General features: G+C 38.6%; 1 protein-coding gene across 3 annotated transcripts in view; it reads right to left on the minus strand.

Annotated features, from left to right (window-relative positions):
• Nucleotides 1-14,185, minus strand: part of cdc42bpb (CDC42 binding protein kinase beta (DMPK-like)) — a 138,721-nt gene that overhangs the window by 14,707 nt on the left and 109,829 nt on the right. For all 3 annotated transcript variants that reach the window (XM_034162582.1, XM_034162580.1, XM_034162581.1), the window contains exon 33: nt 1,253-1,370. In XM_034162582.1, coding sequence (XP_034018473.1) covers nt 1,253-1,370 — 118 coding nt within the window. The remainder of the gene's footprint in view (nt 1-1,252; nt 1,371-14,185) is intronic.

The raw sequence follows: 14,185 nt of genomic DNA on the forward strand, positions 1-14,185 counted from the left end.
GATCGGATGAAACCCCTGGGACGAGTTTGTTCAATGTAAGTAGTGGAAATGGCCAAAAATGGCAAAAATTAGCTCAAAATCGAAACTTAAAATCAAAATGGCTGACTTCCTGTCGCTATTTCACCATGACAGTAAGAGACTTTTTTGTGCGTCCCGGCATGGTAAATATGTGTACCGAATTTCGTGAAGCTACGACGAAAAACCCCCAATGTGGAGGGGTTTTTGAAAATTTCTAGGGGGTGCTATTTTGCTGTGACCATGTGCGACACCCCCAAAATATCGAATTTCGGATCCGGCCGGATGACTTTGCAAAGTTTGGTGAGTTTTTGAGCATGGGAACAGGCCGAAATTTCGATTTCAAGAGTGAGAATAATAAATAATAATAATAATAATAATGGATGGATCGTCTCCAAACAACAGCAAATCTTCTAAAAAGGCGGCAAAAACACTGTGAGGAAGAAGCCAGGAAGCAAACAGGGAAAAATAGTTTCCTGATATCAGTGGTTGGTCGGTATATAACACACAAGTTAGTGTAACGTGTGATGAGTTTTACGAATAAATCTGTATGTAAATATGTCTTTTTTTCATTTGTAAAAAAAAAAAAGCAATTTGAAAACTGAAAATTCTGTGTAAGTGATTAGGCACTTTTAGCGAATCACTGCCATCTACTGGGTGACCAGTAGATGGCAATTTTCCCATAATGCACTGCAGCATGTGTGTCTGTACTTTGTAAAAGCTAAAACCTTCAAAATTAGTGCATTACTTTAAAACTAAAACATATAACTGATATTTTCACAGCAGAGGTGACAATTTCAATAACTTGTCCGGAATTAGCTTGTTTAAAATTTTAACCATAAGTCAAAACTGTCTTTTTGTGCATGACTTGTGCAATACGCCTGCAGGTCTGTATGGTGTGAAAAATATTTTTTTTTTTCTCCTCTCCTCTCCTTTTCTTTTCTTTCCTTTCCTTTCTCTCTGGTCACCAGGTCTCATTTGCTGAGAGAAGGCTGATCTGAAACAGAAGAAATGGCTTGTTGTTGTGTCAGTAGCTGCCAGTGTACTGTGTCAATACTGAAAGTTATTGGTTTAGTTTTTAGGTGTAACTTCTGCTAAATTTTTTAGGGGTCTATCGGTCTAGCTTTATAAAAGCCAACTTTTCACTTAGCGGATTAATGGTTATCGAAGCTAACTTTTTGGTTAGCCATGCCCACCACTGGTTATTTGAACAAGGCAATGTGTTTTGCTCACTAACCTCCTTTGCTGAAGTCGCTCCTCTTCAGGAACCTTAAAGAGGAACTTCCTCTTGCTACGAGTACGAACCATCAACTTCTTGCTGTGATCTGACGTCTCTGGGATGGTGAGGTCGCCCTCTGCAGGAAAGACATACGAAGCCAAGAAGTCACAGATGACTGGATTTCATGTGTCTTGTCTGTATATGTCACATGACAAGTGCTACAGAGTCAGTAAGACGTATTTATATCACACCTATCACAGATAAAAATCCCAGTCGTCACAAGAAACAGTAAAAATAAAAATCACAACATATCAAACTATGTAAAACACGATTAACAAAAACACATAAAAACAAGTCCAGCTAAAAGGTTGTCTGTATAAAAGAGTCGATGGAGTCTGGCCAGTGTGAAGATAGAGGACAAGCATTTCAGAGCCTTGGTGCGACTGCTTGAAACAATCAAGTTATAAAATGAGTGTGTGGGACCATCAGCAACTTCTGACCTGAAGACCTAAGGGTCTCGGAAGAGGAATAAGGTTTCAGCAGGTCATGGATGTACTGGGGAGCTTGTCCATGTAGAATTTAAAAAGGCAACGTTAAAATGAATTCTAAAATTTACTGGCAGCCAAAGAAGAGGCAAAAACTGGACTGATGTGGGCTCTTCTGTTTGTGCCAGTTAAAAGTCCTGCAGCAGCATTCTGCACAGTCTGAAGCCATTCCATTGCTGATTTATGACAATCCAAATGAGAAGAAACAAAAGCATGAATCATCACCTCCAGTCCAGCAGTCTGAGGTTTGAAATATTCCTTAGATGATTCTATTCATTTAATTTTTATAGCACCAAATCACAACAATGCTGGCTCAAGGCGCTTCACACAAGCAAAATTTAACCCTACCAACCAAAGCGATAATAAAAACTATTTCGGCTTCCGGTCGGACCATCTGTGTGAATGGCTGTGCTGTAAGACGGCTCCCTATGGGACCCAAGCAATTAGTGTTTTAACCCTGTTTAAACAATGCAAATAATTAAATAACCGCAAAACAAGAAACGGGTTGAGAAGTACACCACAACCTGCACCCGAAATTGAACAGAGTGAGTAAACCAAGAGGCTCAAGACTAATTTGTGTGCTAGGTTAGCGGCTTAAGCTAATAAGCAAAGCTAAATAAGTCAAGTGAATTGCGAGCCATGGCCAACCACGAAGTTGTTCTACAAGAACTGAAGGACTTTCTACGGGAAAATAAACAGCAACTAGAGCGCCTCAGTGAAGAGCTGACCAAAGAGAACAATAGACTGCAAGAAGCTGAGGAGAGGATTGAAAAGACAGAGGAGAGAGTTAAAAAATATAGAGGAAGCGACGACTGAACTGGTACAGCTACACATACAGCTGGAGGAGAAGATGATGGATATAGAGAGCCGTAGCAGGAGAGAGAATATCAGTGTTCCAGAATCACTTGAACAAGACTCTCCATCAATGTGTGTTTTTGTTGAAATACTTCTGCGTGAGGGCTTAGAACTGGATGTCGTGGACATTAATATTGAACGAGCCCATCACTCTCTGGGTCCCCCACCTCCAAAAGAGGCTCCAGCACGCTCTATCGCGGTCAGGTTTTTGAGCTTCAAAAACAAAGAGCAGATACTCCGTAAAGCATGGCAAAAAAGAGGATTTACTTGGAAGGGTAAACACATAAGCCTGGACAACAATTATCGTCCTCTCATTCTTAAGAAATGAAAAGAATACACAGAAGTGTGCAAGATTTTGAAAGAAATCCAAATACCATTTCAAACCCTCTACGCAGCTAAACTGAAAGTGAAATTCACGGACGGGAGCAAAACCTAAACCAACACGGCATGTCCCAAAGAGGATACACTGTCAACATCATCAAAGCACATGAAACAATCTGGGAGCAACTTCAGCAACTAACCTGGACCACAGTGACCAGAGGAGGAGGCAGCAACGTAGCGAACCCGGGACAAGATCCACGCTACAAGGAAAAGCTCTGTGCTTTCTGGAGAACCACAGCCACTCCCTCAGGACGTTAACATCCCCCTCCACTTTGACAGAGTTAAGAATCTTATTTGGTCTTATTAGAATTGTGACATAATATTATGAATACTTCCTTTGATACAAACATTTAAGAAAATTATGGTCCTGGGGATTACTTTCCACAGCAGAGCCCCAGCCAATAAGGGCCCCCTTCATTGAACTGAGGCGGAAGTTGCCTTTAGAGGCTGTTTAACAGACCCCGGCCTTGGGAGCTCACATTCTTTAAGTTCCATTGTTGTTGTTTACTTTTGTTTTCTGTTCAGTGTTTACCATGGGGAGTGAGGTACCAAAAGCCCATATGCAAAACAGCTAAAGGTATAATATAAATGTACAGCAAACAAATAAAATTTGTAACAATTAATATCAATGGCTTGCATAATCCAGTCAAAAGATAGAAAGCCCTTTCTAAACTCAAAAGAAATCAAGCACAAATTGCGATGATGCAGGAAATGCACCTTTCAGATGAAGAACACACAAAATTGAACAAAATAGGCTTTAATCACACATTTTACTGTCCTCAGAGTTCAGGAAGGCATAGAGGAGTGGCAATCCTGATAACTGGGGCACTAAACTACAAACATCTATGTGAATATAGAGACAAGGAAGGCAGATATATAATGATAATGGGTAGAACTGAAGGTACTCTTGCAACCTTACTAAAAGTGTACGTTCCTCCTGGCAGTGACTGGTCTTTTTATAAACGTATATGAGAAATAATGACAACCAAAAGTCAAGGAACCTTAATATGTGGTGGAGACTTCAATATTACTCTGAATGCAAGATTAGATTCTTCAAATGGGGAAAGGTGACTAGAGAAATATAGGGGGAAAATGATGCATCTTATGGAGGATACAGGTGTCCTTGATGTATGGAGAGACATTAATCCAACTAAAAGGGCATATACCCATTATTCTCATGTCCATAATGTCTACTCCCGGTTGGATAATATATTTATGTTCAAAAATGATTCGTTCAGGATACAAAACTGTGAAATTGGGCCCTGTACAATTTCTGACAATAATCCCGTTTATATGGAAGTCTCTCTTGCAAAGAATAGAAGATCGGCTCTCTGGAAGTTAAACGCAAACATTTTAAACTATCCAAAAATCAAAGAAAGCTTGAGAGTAGCAATCGGAAAGTATTTTGAATGCAATGATAATGATGAGGTCAGCCCAGGAATACTTTGGGATGCATTTAAGGCAGTAATTAGGGGGAAAATAATAAGTATCTCTTCCCATCCAAAAAACAAACAAACAAAAAAAAAAACAAAGCCAATCTTCACAAAATAGCCAGCTTAGAAGAGAAACTATTGAAATTTCAACAGGAACATTCTAAAAATATGAAAGATGAGATCAAATCTTAAATGAAACTGTAGAAAGAAATAGATGACAAATACAATGGATGTACAAAAAAAGCTAATTTTTAGAAAACATTATTATGAAGCAGGGGGGGGATCTCTAAAACTTCTCCTATAAACTCAGGAAACAACAGGTTGAAATAACCATTCATAAAATTAAGAACCCTTTGAATAATAAAACTGAAAATGAACAAGACAAAATTAAACAATGCTTCCAAAAACTGTGACCTAAAGCTTTATTCTCAAGCCACTGTGGATAACGATTAAGACATAGATGCTTTTCAATTTCACAGCTAAATTTACCAACATTGCCAGATGAGCAAAATAATAGACTTCTTTCTCCAAGAAGAAATTCACCTGGCAATTAAAAAACTGAAAAAAAGGGAAGATGGCAGGAACAGATGGGTTTAGCCCTGAATGGTACAAAATAATGAATTGCCTCACCCCAGTTTTATTGAGGACGTTGAACTGGGTGATGCAAAAGAAAACAGTCCCTCCTTCATGGAATGAAGCAATAATTTTCATTATCCCAAAGGAAAGGACAGACTAGAATATAATCATTATCGTCCAATTAGTGTCTTTAATATTGACTACAAACTGTTTGCATCCATCATATCAAAAAGACTGGAAATCATTTTACCACTTTCGATACATAAAGACCAGACTGGATTCATTAAACAAAGACAGGCCCAGGACAGCATAAGGAGAGTGTTACATGTAATGCAAAATGCAATACAGGAAAAACAAGAGACCTTGGTGATGAGCTTAGATGTAGAAAAGGCGTTTGACTCGGTGAGGTGGTCCTTTCTATTCAAAGAGTTAAATAAATTTGGCTTCCACCAACATATGACTGAAATAATTGCAAGGTTATACAACAACCCAGTGGCTAGAATTAAGATTAATGGAGATCTCACTGAGTTAATAGCACTGGAAAGAGGAGTGAGACAAGGGAAGGGTGTAATTTATCTGCACTCCTTTTTGCCTTATATACAGTGAGGAAAAAAGTATTTGAACACCCTGCGATTTTGCAAGTTCTCCCACTTAGAAATCATGGAGGGGTCTGAAATTTTCAGATTAGGTGCATGTCCACTGTGAGAGACATAATCTAAAAAAAAATCCTGAAATCACAATGTATGATTTTTTAATAATTTATTTGTATGTTACTGCTGCAAATAAGTATTTGAACACCTACCAACCAGCAAGAATTCTGGCTCACACAGACCTGTTAATTCTTCTTTAAGAAGCCCTCTTATTCTGCACTCTTTATCTGTATTAATTGCACCTTTGAACTTGTTACCCGTATAAAAGACACCTGTTCACACACTCAATCAATCACACTCCAACCTGTCCACCATAGCCAAGACCAAAGAGCTGTCTAAGGACACCAGGGACAAAACTGTAGACCTGCACAAGGCTGAGATGGACTACAGGACAACATGCAAGCAGCTTGGTAGAAGACAACAACTGTTATGATTATTTATTAGAAAGTGGAAGAAGCACAAGATGACTGTTAATCTCCCTCGGTCTGGGATTCCATGCAAGATATCACTTTGTGGGGTAAGGATGATTCTGAGAAAGCTCAGAACTACACAGGAGGACCTGGTCAATGACCTGAAGAGAGCTGGGACCACAGTCACAAAGATTACATTAGTAACACATGATGGTATCATGGTTTAAAATCCTGCAGGGCAGCAAGGTCCCCCTGCTCAAGCCAGCACATGTCCAGGCCCGTTTGAAGTTCAGTGATCATCTGGATGATCCACAGGAGGCATGGGAGAAGGTCATGTGGTCAGATGAGACCAGAATAGAGATTTTTGGAATCAACTCCACTTACCATGTTTAGAGGATGAGAACAACCCCAAGAAAACCATCCCAACCGTGAAGCATGGGGGTGGAAACATCATACTCTGGGGGTGCTCTTCGGCAAAGGGGTCAGGACGACTGCACCGTATTGAAGGTAGGATGGATGGGGTCATGTATTGCGAGATTTTACCAAACAACCTCCTTCCCTCAGTAAGAGCATTGAAGATGGATCATGGCTGGGTCTTCCAGCATGACAATGACCCCAAACACACAGCCAGGGCAACTAAGGAGGGGCTCTGTAAGAAGCATTTCAAAGTCCTGGAGTGGCCTGGCCAGTCTTCAGACCTGAACTCAATAGAAAATCTTTTTAGGGAGCTGAAACTCCAAACCTGAAAGATCTGGAGAAGATCTGTATGGAGGAGTGGACCAAAATCCCTGCTGCAGTGTGTGCAAACCTGGTGAAAAACTACAGGAAACGTTTGACCTCTGTAAGTGCAAACAAATATTAACATTGATTTTCATAGGTGTTCAAATAAAAAACTAAACTTAAACTTAAGTAAAACAAAATACATGTTATTTGGCTATTGTAATACAGACATACAGGTTCAGTTACAAGTCGAGGGGGTAGATATTGAAAGGGTACATGAAAATAAGTTTCTGGGGGTGATAATAGATGATAAGATAAACTGGAAGACTCATATAAAACATATACAAAGTAAACTGTCAAGAAGCATTTCAGTTCTAAACAAAGCGAAACATATTCTGGACCACAACTCACTCCGCATTCTTTACTGCTCACTGGTTTTACCATATTTATAGTACTGTGCAGAGGTATGGGGTAATACTTATAAAGGTACAACACAATCACTATCAGTAATGCAGAAAAGAGCTATAAGAATTATTCATAATACTGGCTATAGAGATCATACAAATCCACTATTTTTACAATCCAAATTATTAAAATTCACAGACTTGGTTCATTTTCAAACAGTACAAATTGTGTATAAAGCAATAAACAATTTACTTCCAGCAAATATTAAAAATATGTTTTTTAACAGATCAGGGGATTACAGTCTGAGGGGGAAATTTAATTTAAAGCATCAGTGGGCACGAACAACATTAAAAGGTTTCTGTATTTCTGTCTGTGGGGTGAGGATGTGGAACAGATTGGGAGTGGGGCTCAAGCAATGTCCAAGCATGAACCAGTTCAAACAGCGGTACAAAAATATGTTTTTTTCTGGGTATAGGGAGGAGGAAGGGTAATGAGGGTTAGGGTGTTTTTGTTGTTTGCTTCGGCTTGTAAATATATAGTATTTTGTATGTAAGTAGGTATGTGTAGGTGTATATTTATGTTTGTGTATATATACGTGTATATATGTATATGTGTATATATGTGTATGTTGATGTGTATATGTATGTGTGTGTATATATATGTATATATATATATTGATATCGGTTTAGGTGTGTAGGAATTTATGTGTATATGTGGCAAAGGGTATTACTGGTTGTGGGGAAGAAGGGGTAGGGATAAATAAGCTGATGCTTCACCCTACCCCTTTTCGGACATGTTGGGTACACAGTAGGAACTTTTTTGTTGTTGTCTTTACTGATCTATCTTGTAATTGTTGTTGTATCAAATGTTCGAAATAAACAGTTTTCATTCATTCATTCATTCATTCATTCATTCATTCATTCAAATACATATTTGTAGCAGTAACATACAAATAAATTATTAAAAAATCATACATTGTGATTTCCGGATTTTATTTTTTTTTTTAGATTATGTCTCTCACAGTGGACATGCACCTAAGATGAAAATTTCAGACCCCTCCATGATTTCTAAGTGGGAGAACTTGCAAAATCGCAGGGTGTTCAAATACTTATTTTCCTCACTGTATATCGAACAGCTTGCTCAATGGATCAGGCAAAGAACAGATATTTTAGGAGTAACCCTGGCAGGAAAAGAACAGAAACTGGCCTTATTTGCGGATGATCTATTACTAACTATATCTAATCCTACCCAGACTTTACCAAAAATTATGCAGTTGTTTGAAGACCTTGGCACTTTTTCAGGTTACAAAATCAATGTAAACAAAACTCAAGTCCTAACTTTAAATTACAATCCTCCCCAGAACATTAGAGACCACTTCAAATGGAAATGGGATGCAGAATCCATCAAATACCTAGGGATTTTGTTACATAGAGACTTCACAAAAATGTATAATGTCAATTATGGACCTCTGAATACAAAAATAAAGTCTGACTTGGAGAAGTGAAATAGCATTCCCTTCTTGAATCTGAACTCACAAATTGATTCTATCAGAATGAACATCCTTCCTCGAATATTATTTTTATTCCAATGTTTGCCATTCTCTATCCCCCAAAAACAATTTGTAGAATGGGACAAAACTTTATCAAGGTTTCTATGGAAGAGTAAAAAACCCAGAGTTAAGTTTAAAATTTTAAAAATAAAGAAGAAAAGGGGTGGTGTGAGTCTCCCACACCTACAAGAATACTATTATTCTGCCCAGTTGAGACCTCTGGTATGTATGTGCTCTCCGGTTTATACAGCAGGGTGGAAAGACCTACAAGAGACAACAGTTGAAGGGATGCCACTCAAAGCCTTTATAGCAGATACAAAACTGCAATCTAAACTCAGCCTCTCATCTGAGTGCATATTATACACAACAACAGCAGCCTGGAACGAAATAAGCAAAGTGGCTTGGAGAAGGAATCTAAAACGCTACAATGGTGTACATACGACTCAGACTTCACTCCCAACAAATTTGATGATCGATTCAAAACATGGATTTTTAAAGGATTAACTTACTACAGTTCATCTGTCCACAAAGGGGCCTTCCAAACTTTTGACAGTCTGAAGCAAAAGAATGGGTTGGGCTCTGAAGATTTTTTCAGATACCCGCAGGTCAGGCACTATTTCAACCAGAACATAATAATACCTTCATTTGATCAAGGGCTTATTCAAACATTTATATCACTAACAAATTCAGCGTTTCCCTCCAAAATTATTTCCAAATTATACAACAGCATTCTGTGGGGTAGAGGGGAGAGCACATATTATGTGAAAGAAAAATGGGAAAGTGAAGGGGGTTTTACTATAACTGAGGAGAACTCCAGTGGGTCTCAGCTGGTTCAAATGTCTGGCGTGAATCCTGCTGGAAAAATATTGTGTGTTATTTTATTACACCCGCCCAGAAAAAATACCAGGGAACTGGAGATGCCTGTTGGAGGTGTGGCATTGAAGGCGCTAACCACTTTCATGTTTTTGGAACTGTCAAATTCTTCTCAACTATTATTGAGGACATTTAATGGTCAAAAACAACATCCAGATTTTTAAGACTCGGCTGAACAGAGGAGCTTAAGAAGCTAATATGTCGCTTAACTTCAAGAATGTTGTTGTCACTGTCAATGATCAAAGTTTCAGTTTTGTGTGCATTTGAGTTGAGAAAATGATCATTTAATCAATGCATGATTTGTCATTGAGACTGAGGATGCAGCCAATCCCCAACTCCAAACTCCACGATGAAGAAGCCTAACTAATCTCCACATGAACATTTATGCCTTCCTCATTTATTCCTGCCTACTGAACAACAATAAGACTTTTTGTTTTGTTTTGGGTGTTTGAAAAATCTTTGTTGTATGTTGTTTAGTTGATCCTTGTCATCACTAATTTGGCCTAAGCACAGGGAGTCCGCTCCAACTCTGGTCTGCGTGAGGTTTCTTCCCCCCAAAAAAGGAAATGTCAGAGGAGTTTGAATTTATCACTCTTGCCTATGTGCCTATTGCTTGGGGTGTGTGTGTGTGTGTGTGCCTGCCGACGAGGTCAGACCTCAACCTCGTGAAGCACCACGTTGCAGTATATGTTGTGATTTGGCGCTATATAAATAAAATTGACTTGATTTTGGTCAGGGAATCGAATAAACGAGACAAAGTATGAAACTCAGATGTATAGCTGGATGTCATCAGCATAGAGGTGATAAGAAATATTATTGTAACGTCTAATAATCTGCCTGAGTGGGAGTATGACTCAAAACAAAATCCTGAGGTACCCCACAAGGCAAAAGGTTTTTCAGACATGACCTGATTCACATAAACAGTAAAAGATTGCTCAGAAAGGTACGACGTCAACCATTTTAAAAATACATCCAGCTATCCCAAATGAATCCCTGAGTCTATTTACCATGATACCGTGATCAACAGTATCAAAAGCAGAGGCGAGAGCCAATAAAACAAAAATTCTGAACTCACCAGCATCTGCAGCCATTAAAATGTCACTGAAGACCTTAAGTAAAGCAGTTACAGTGGAATGCTATTTATGAAAACCACCCATAATTTTATTTTTCTCCCCAAAAAATATGCAAGTTGCCTCCGCTACTTTTTCCAAAATCTTTGACCCAAAACATAATTTAGATATTGGCCTAATATTTTGGATAGGATGGATTCAAATGACAACAGTTTGCTTAAAGAAGCTGGCAACTGGGACAGTTTTAAGGAAAATATCATATCCACATATCATTTGAGTCAAAGCATTACAGAATTCAGATCTTTATTTGTTATGTGTTCTTTTTTTTTAAATATGTTTATTCAATTTTCTCTTAATACAACAAATACAACACAAATCAAAACACACACATCTGCTCAGCAACACACCAACAACTGCACATATATGCATATACGTACAGCATCATCAGCACATATACATACATATACGCACACATATATACATATATATAAATATACATGCACATATGCATACACACACACACACACACACACACACACACACACCAAACAACACTGGCCCACGGGATGTTAAGATGGCATCTCAAACCCAGCAATAAGTAAAACATTAGACAAAAGCACGGGACAAAATAGAAGAGACATTTCCCTCAAAACAGTCTAAAAGGGGCTTCCATATGAGATAAAATGTGTCAGTCTTGGCATGGCTCAAAGCTGTCAGAAAATCAAGTGGAATATGCTCCAGAATGATCATTTCCACCCAGAAATAGTGGGAAGCCGTGGAGATATCCATTGAAGGAGAATATTTTTCCTGGCGCAATAAGTTAAAATATTATACAATTTACTGTTGTGTTTATTTTTGATGCATTTATTAGGTAGACCAAGGAGAAGAGATAAAGGATCAAGTTCCAAATTAATTAATTAATTGTCAGGAAAACTGTAATGAACACTACATAGGTGAGACGAAGCAACTTTTACACAAGAGGCTATACCAGCACCGCAGAGAGGGCGCCAGTGGACCTCAATCTGCAGTTCATCTCCACCTGAAAGACACTAACAACACGTTTGAGGACAAGGAAATTAAAATCTTAGCCAGAGAGAAGAAATGGTTTGAGAGAGGTGTCATGGAAGCATTCTTTGTAAAACAGTTGAAACCCAGCCTTAACCGCGGAGCAGGTCTCAGACACGCTTTGTCCCCTGTTTACAATGTGGTACTTAGGTCAAAGCAGTTTCAGTCTTTTGTTCATGGTAATGAGTCATTCACGTCATCAGGAGAGAGTCGTCAAGGGAGCCATCAGGGGATGCTTCCGTCCTGGCATTAGGAGAGTGCTAACTAGAGCACAATAGGTGCTAATTAGAACTATTATTTAGTCACTAGCCTATAGCAGTCAGCCTCTCGGTAGGTGGGGTCTGGTTAGGATAAAAAAAAAACTCCAGCTTTTGTTGGCTTCTGGTTTATTCTTCTCTACAAGAGTCAAGACAGAAGTCAGACTACCAGAGCAAGAATTTTAGCTGAGGAAGCTTCTGTGATTTGAAGCGAAACATCCTCACGTCAAGCAAACCAGTCCAGTTGAAGATTCAAGCTTCTCTATTATGTCAAGCTCTAAACTCTTCCCCATGTCTGAGCTATGACAGGAGCAACAGTCTGACAGTCTTTTAATGTTTTGTAGTACATGCTAAGTGACACATCTTTTGATCCAAAGAACAGCCTTTCTACATCTGAAACCTAGGCCTAGGCCTATAAGAGCCGAAAATTGTGGCTCTTATAGGCCTAGGAGCTTTGCCCTTTTTGAGAATTAAGGATATGTTTGCTTCCCTAAGAGAAGCGGGGAGGACACCTGCCCCAAACGAGTCATTGAGCATTTCCATATATGGTTTGGTTAATAAATCCTTGAATTCTTTATAAAATTCGGATGTTAATCCATCTGTACCTGGTGCCCTCCCACTCCAAAGGGACTTAATAGCTCTGTGTATCTCCAACTCTGAAATATCTGCATTTAGTATCGTCTTTTTGTCTTCTGAAACGGTGGGAAGATTAATTTTAGAAAAGAAAGCTTCCATCTTAGATTGGGAATTTTCACACTGCTCAGACTTATATAAGTTGCTATAAAATTCAGAAAATGTTGCATTAATGAACCCAGGGTCAGTGGAGCAGGAGCCATTCCTATCAGTGGTGGAGGCTATTGTTTGGGAAGCAATTTGGGATTTAGTAAGGTACGCAAGGTATATCTCCATGTTCAAATAATTTTTGTTTGGCAAATTTTATTTTATCTGTTGCATTTTGGGTTAATAAAGTATTGAGTGAACATCAAGTGGCATTAAGTTCCTTCAGTTTAGACGGTGTAGGTCTTTTAATATACTCTTTTTCCCCAAGACTAAGTCTTCTTTCTAAAATGTTTTGCTGCTCTGTGATTTTACGCTTCTTACTGGCCGTGTAAGACAGAATCAGTCCCCTACTGTAAGCTTTAGCAGTCTCCCAAAGAAGAGAAGGACTACTAGCTGTGGGTGAATTAATAGTTAGAAAGTGCTTAAATTATGTTGAAAAATATTCCATAAATTTAGAATCTTTCAAAATAGTAGGATTCATTTTCCAGTAGTTGGAAGTTTTTCTTGCATTTTTGGGGGCAAAATTCAAATAAACAGCTGCATGATCAGATATAACTATATGTCCAATTGTGCAAGAAATCACTTGCTTTAAGATAGTTTTAGGAAGAAAGAAGTAATCAATACGTGTGTGGCATTTATGTGGGTTAGAATAAAAGGTGTACTCCTTTCCAGCAGGATGGAGTCTCCTCCACACATCCACAAAACCTACTTCTTCCATAAGGTTTGATATTTGTTTTGCTTGTTTTGAGATAGAGGGAGAGCCAACGGGGAGCCGGTCAGTCAACGGATTCATAAGACAGTTAAAATCACCAGCAATAATGGTGTTCTCAATTGGAAAACCTGAAAGTTTCATGACAATTTCAGTCAGAAATGTAATAGGGTGGCCAGGTGGGAAGTAAACATTAAGTATAGCAAATTCTTCACCATGTATAACTGCCTTAATTAGTACATATCTTCCACTGGAGTCTTTATGGCATTCTAAGAACTTAAAGGGCAAAGATTTTCTAATAAGGATCGCAACCCCTCGACTATTACTTGTAAATGAAGAAAAGAAAACCTGATCGAAACCACACGTTTGCAGCTTTAAATGCTCTGTGTCATTTAAGTGCGTTTCTTGTAATAACGCTATGTCAACCCTTTCCTTCTTTAAAGACAGAAGAACTTTCTTTCTTTTGATTGGCGAATGACTCCCCTTAATATTCCAAGTACAGAGTTTAAAGGTGTTTACAGCCATGACCATATATTCATATACTTATGCCCCAGTGCCGAAGATAAGTCTGAATAATAGTGTGCTGAGCTAAAACCGTAACAAACATACGTTTGCAGAAAACAACACTGCATAATTAAATGAACATGAGCAAAAACAAAAACTTTAGCTTTCC

The sequence above is a fragment of the Thalassophryne amazonica genome, chromosome 21 (assembly GCF_902500255.1).
Source record: "Thalassophryne amazonica chromosome 21, fThaAma1.1, whole genome shotgun sequence".
Lineage (NCBI taxonomy): Eukaryota > Metazoa > Chordata > Actinopteri > Batrachoidiformes > Batrachoididae > Thalassophryne > Thalassophryne amazonica.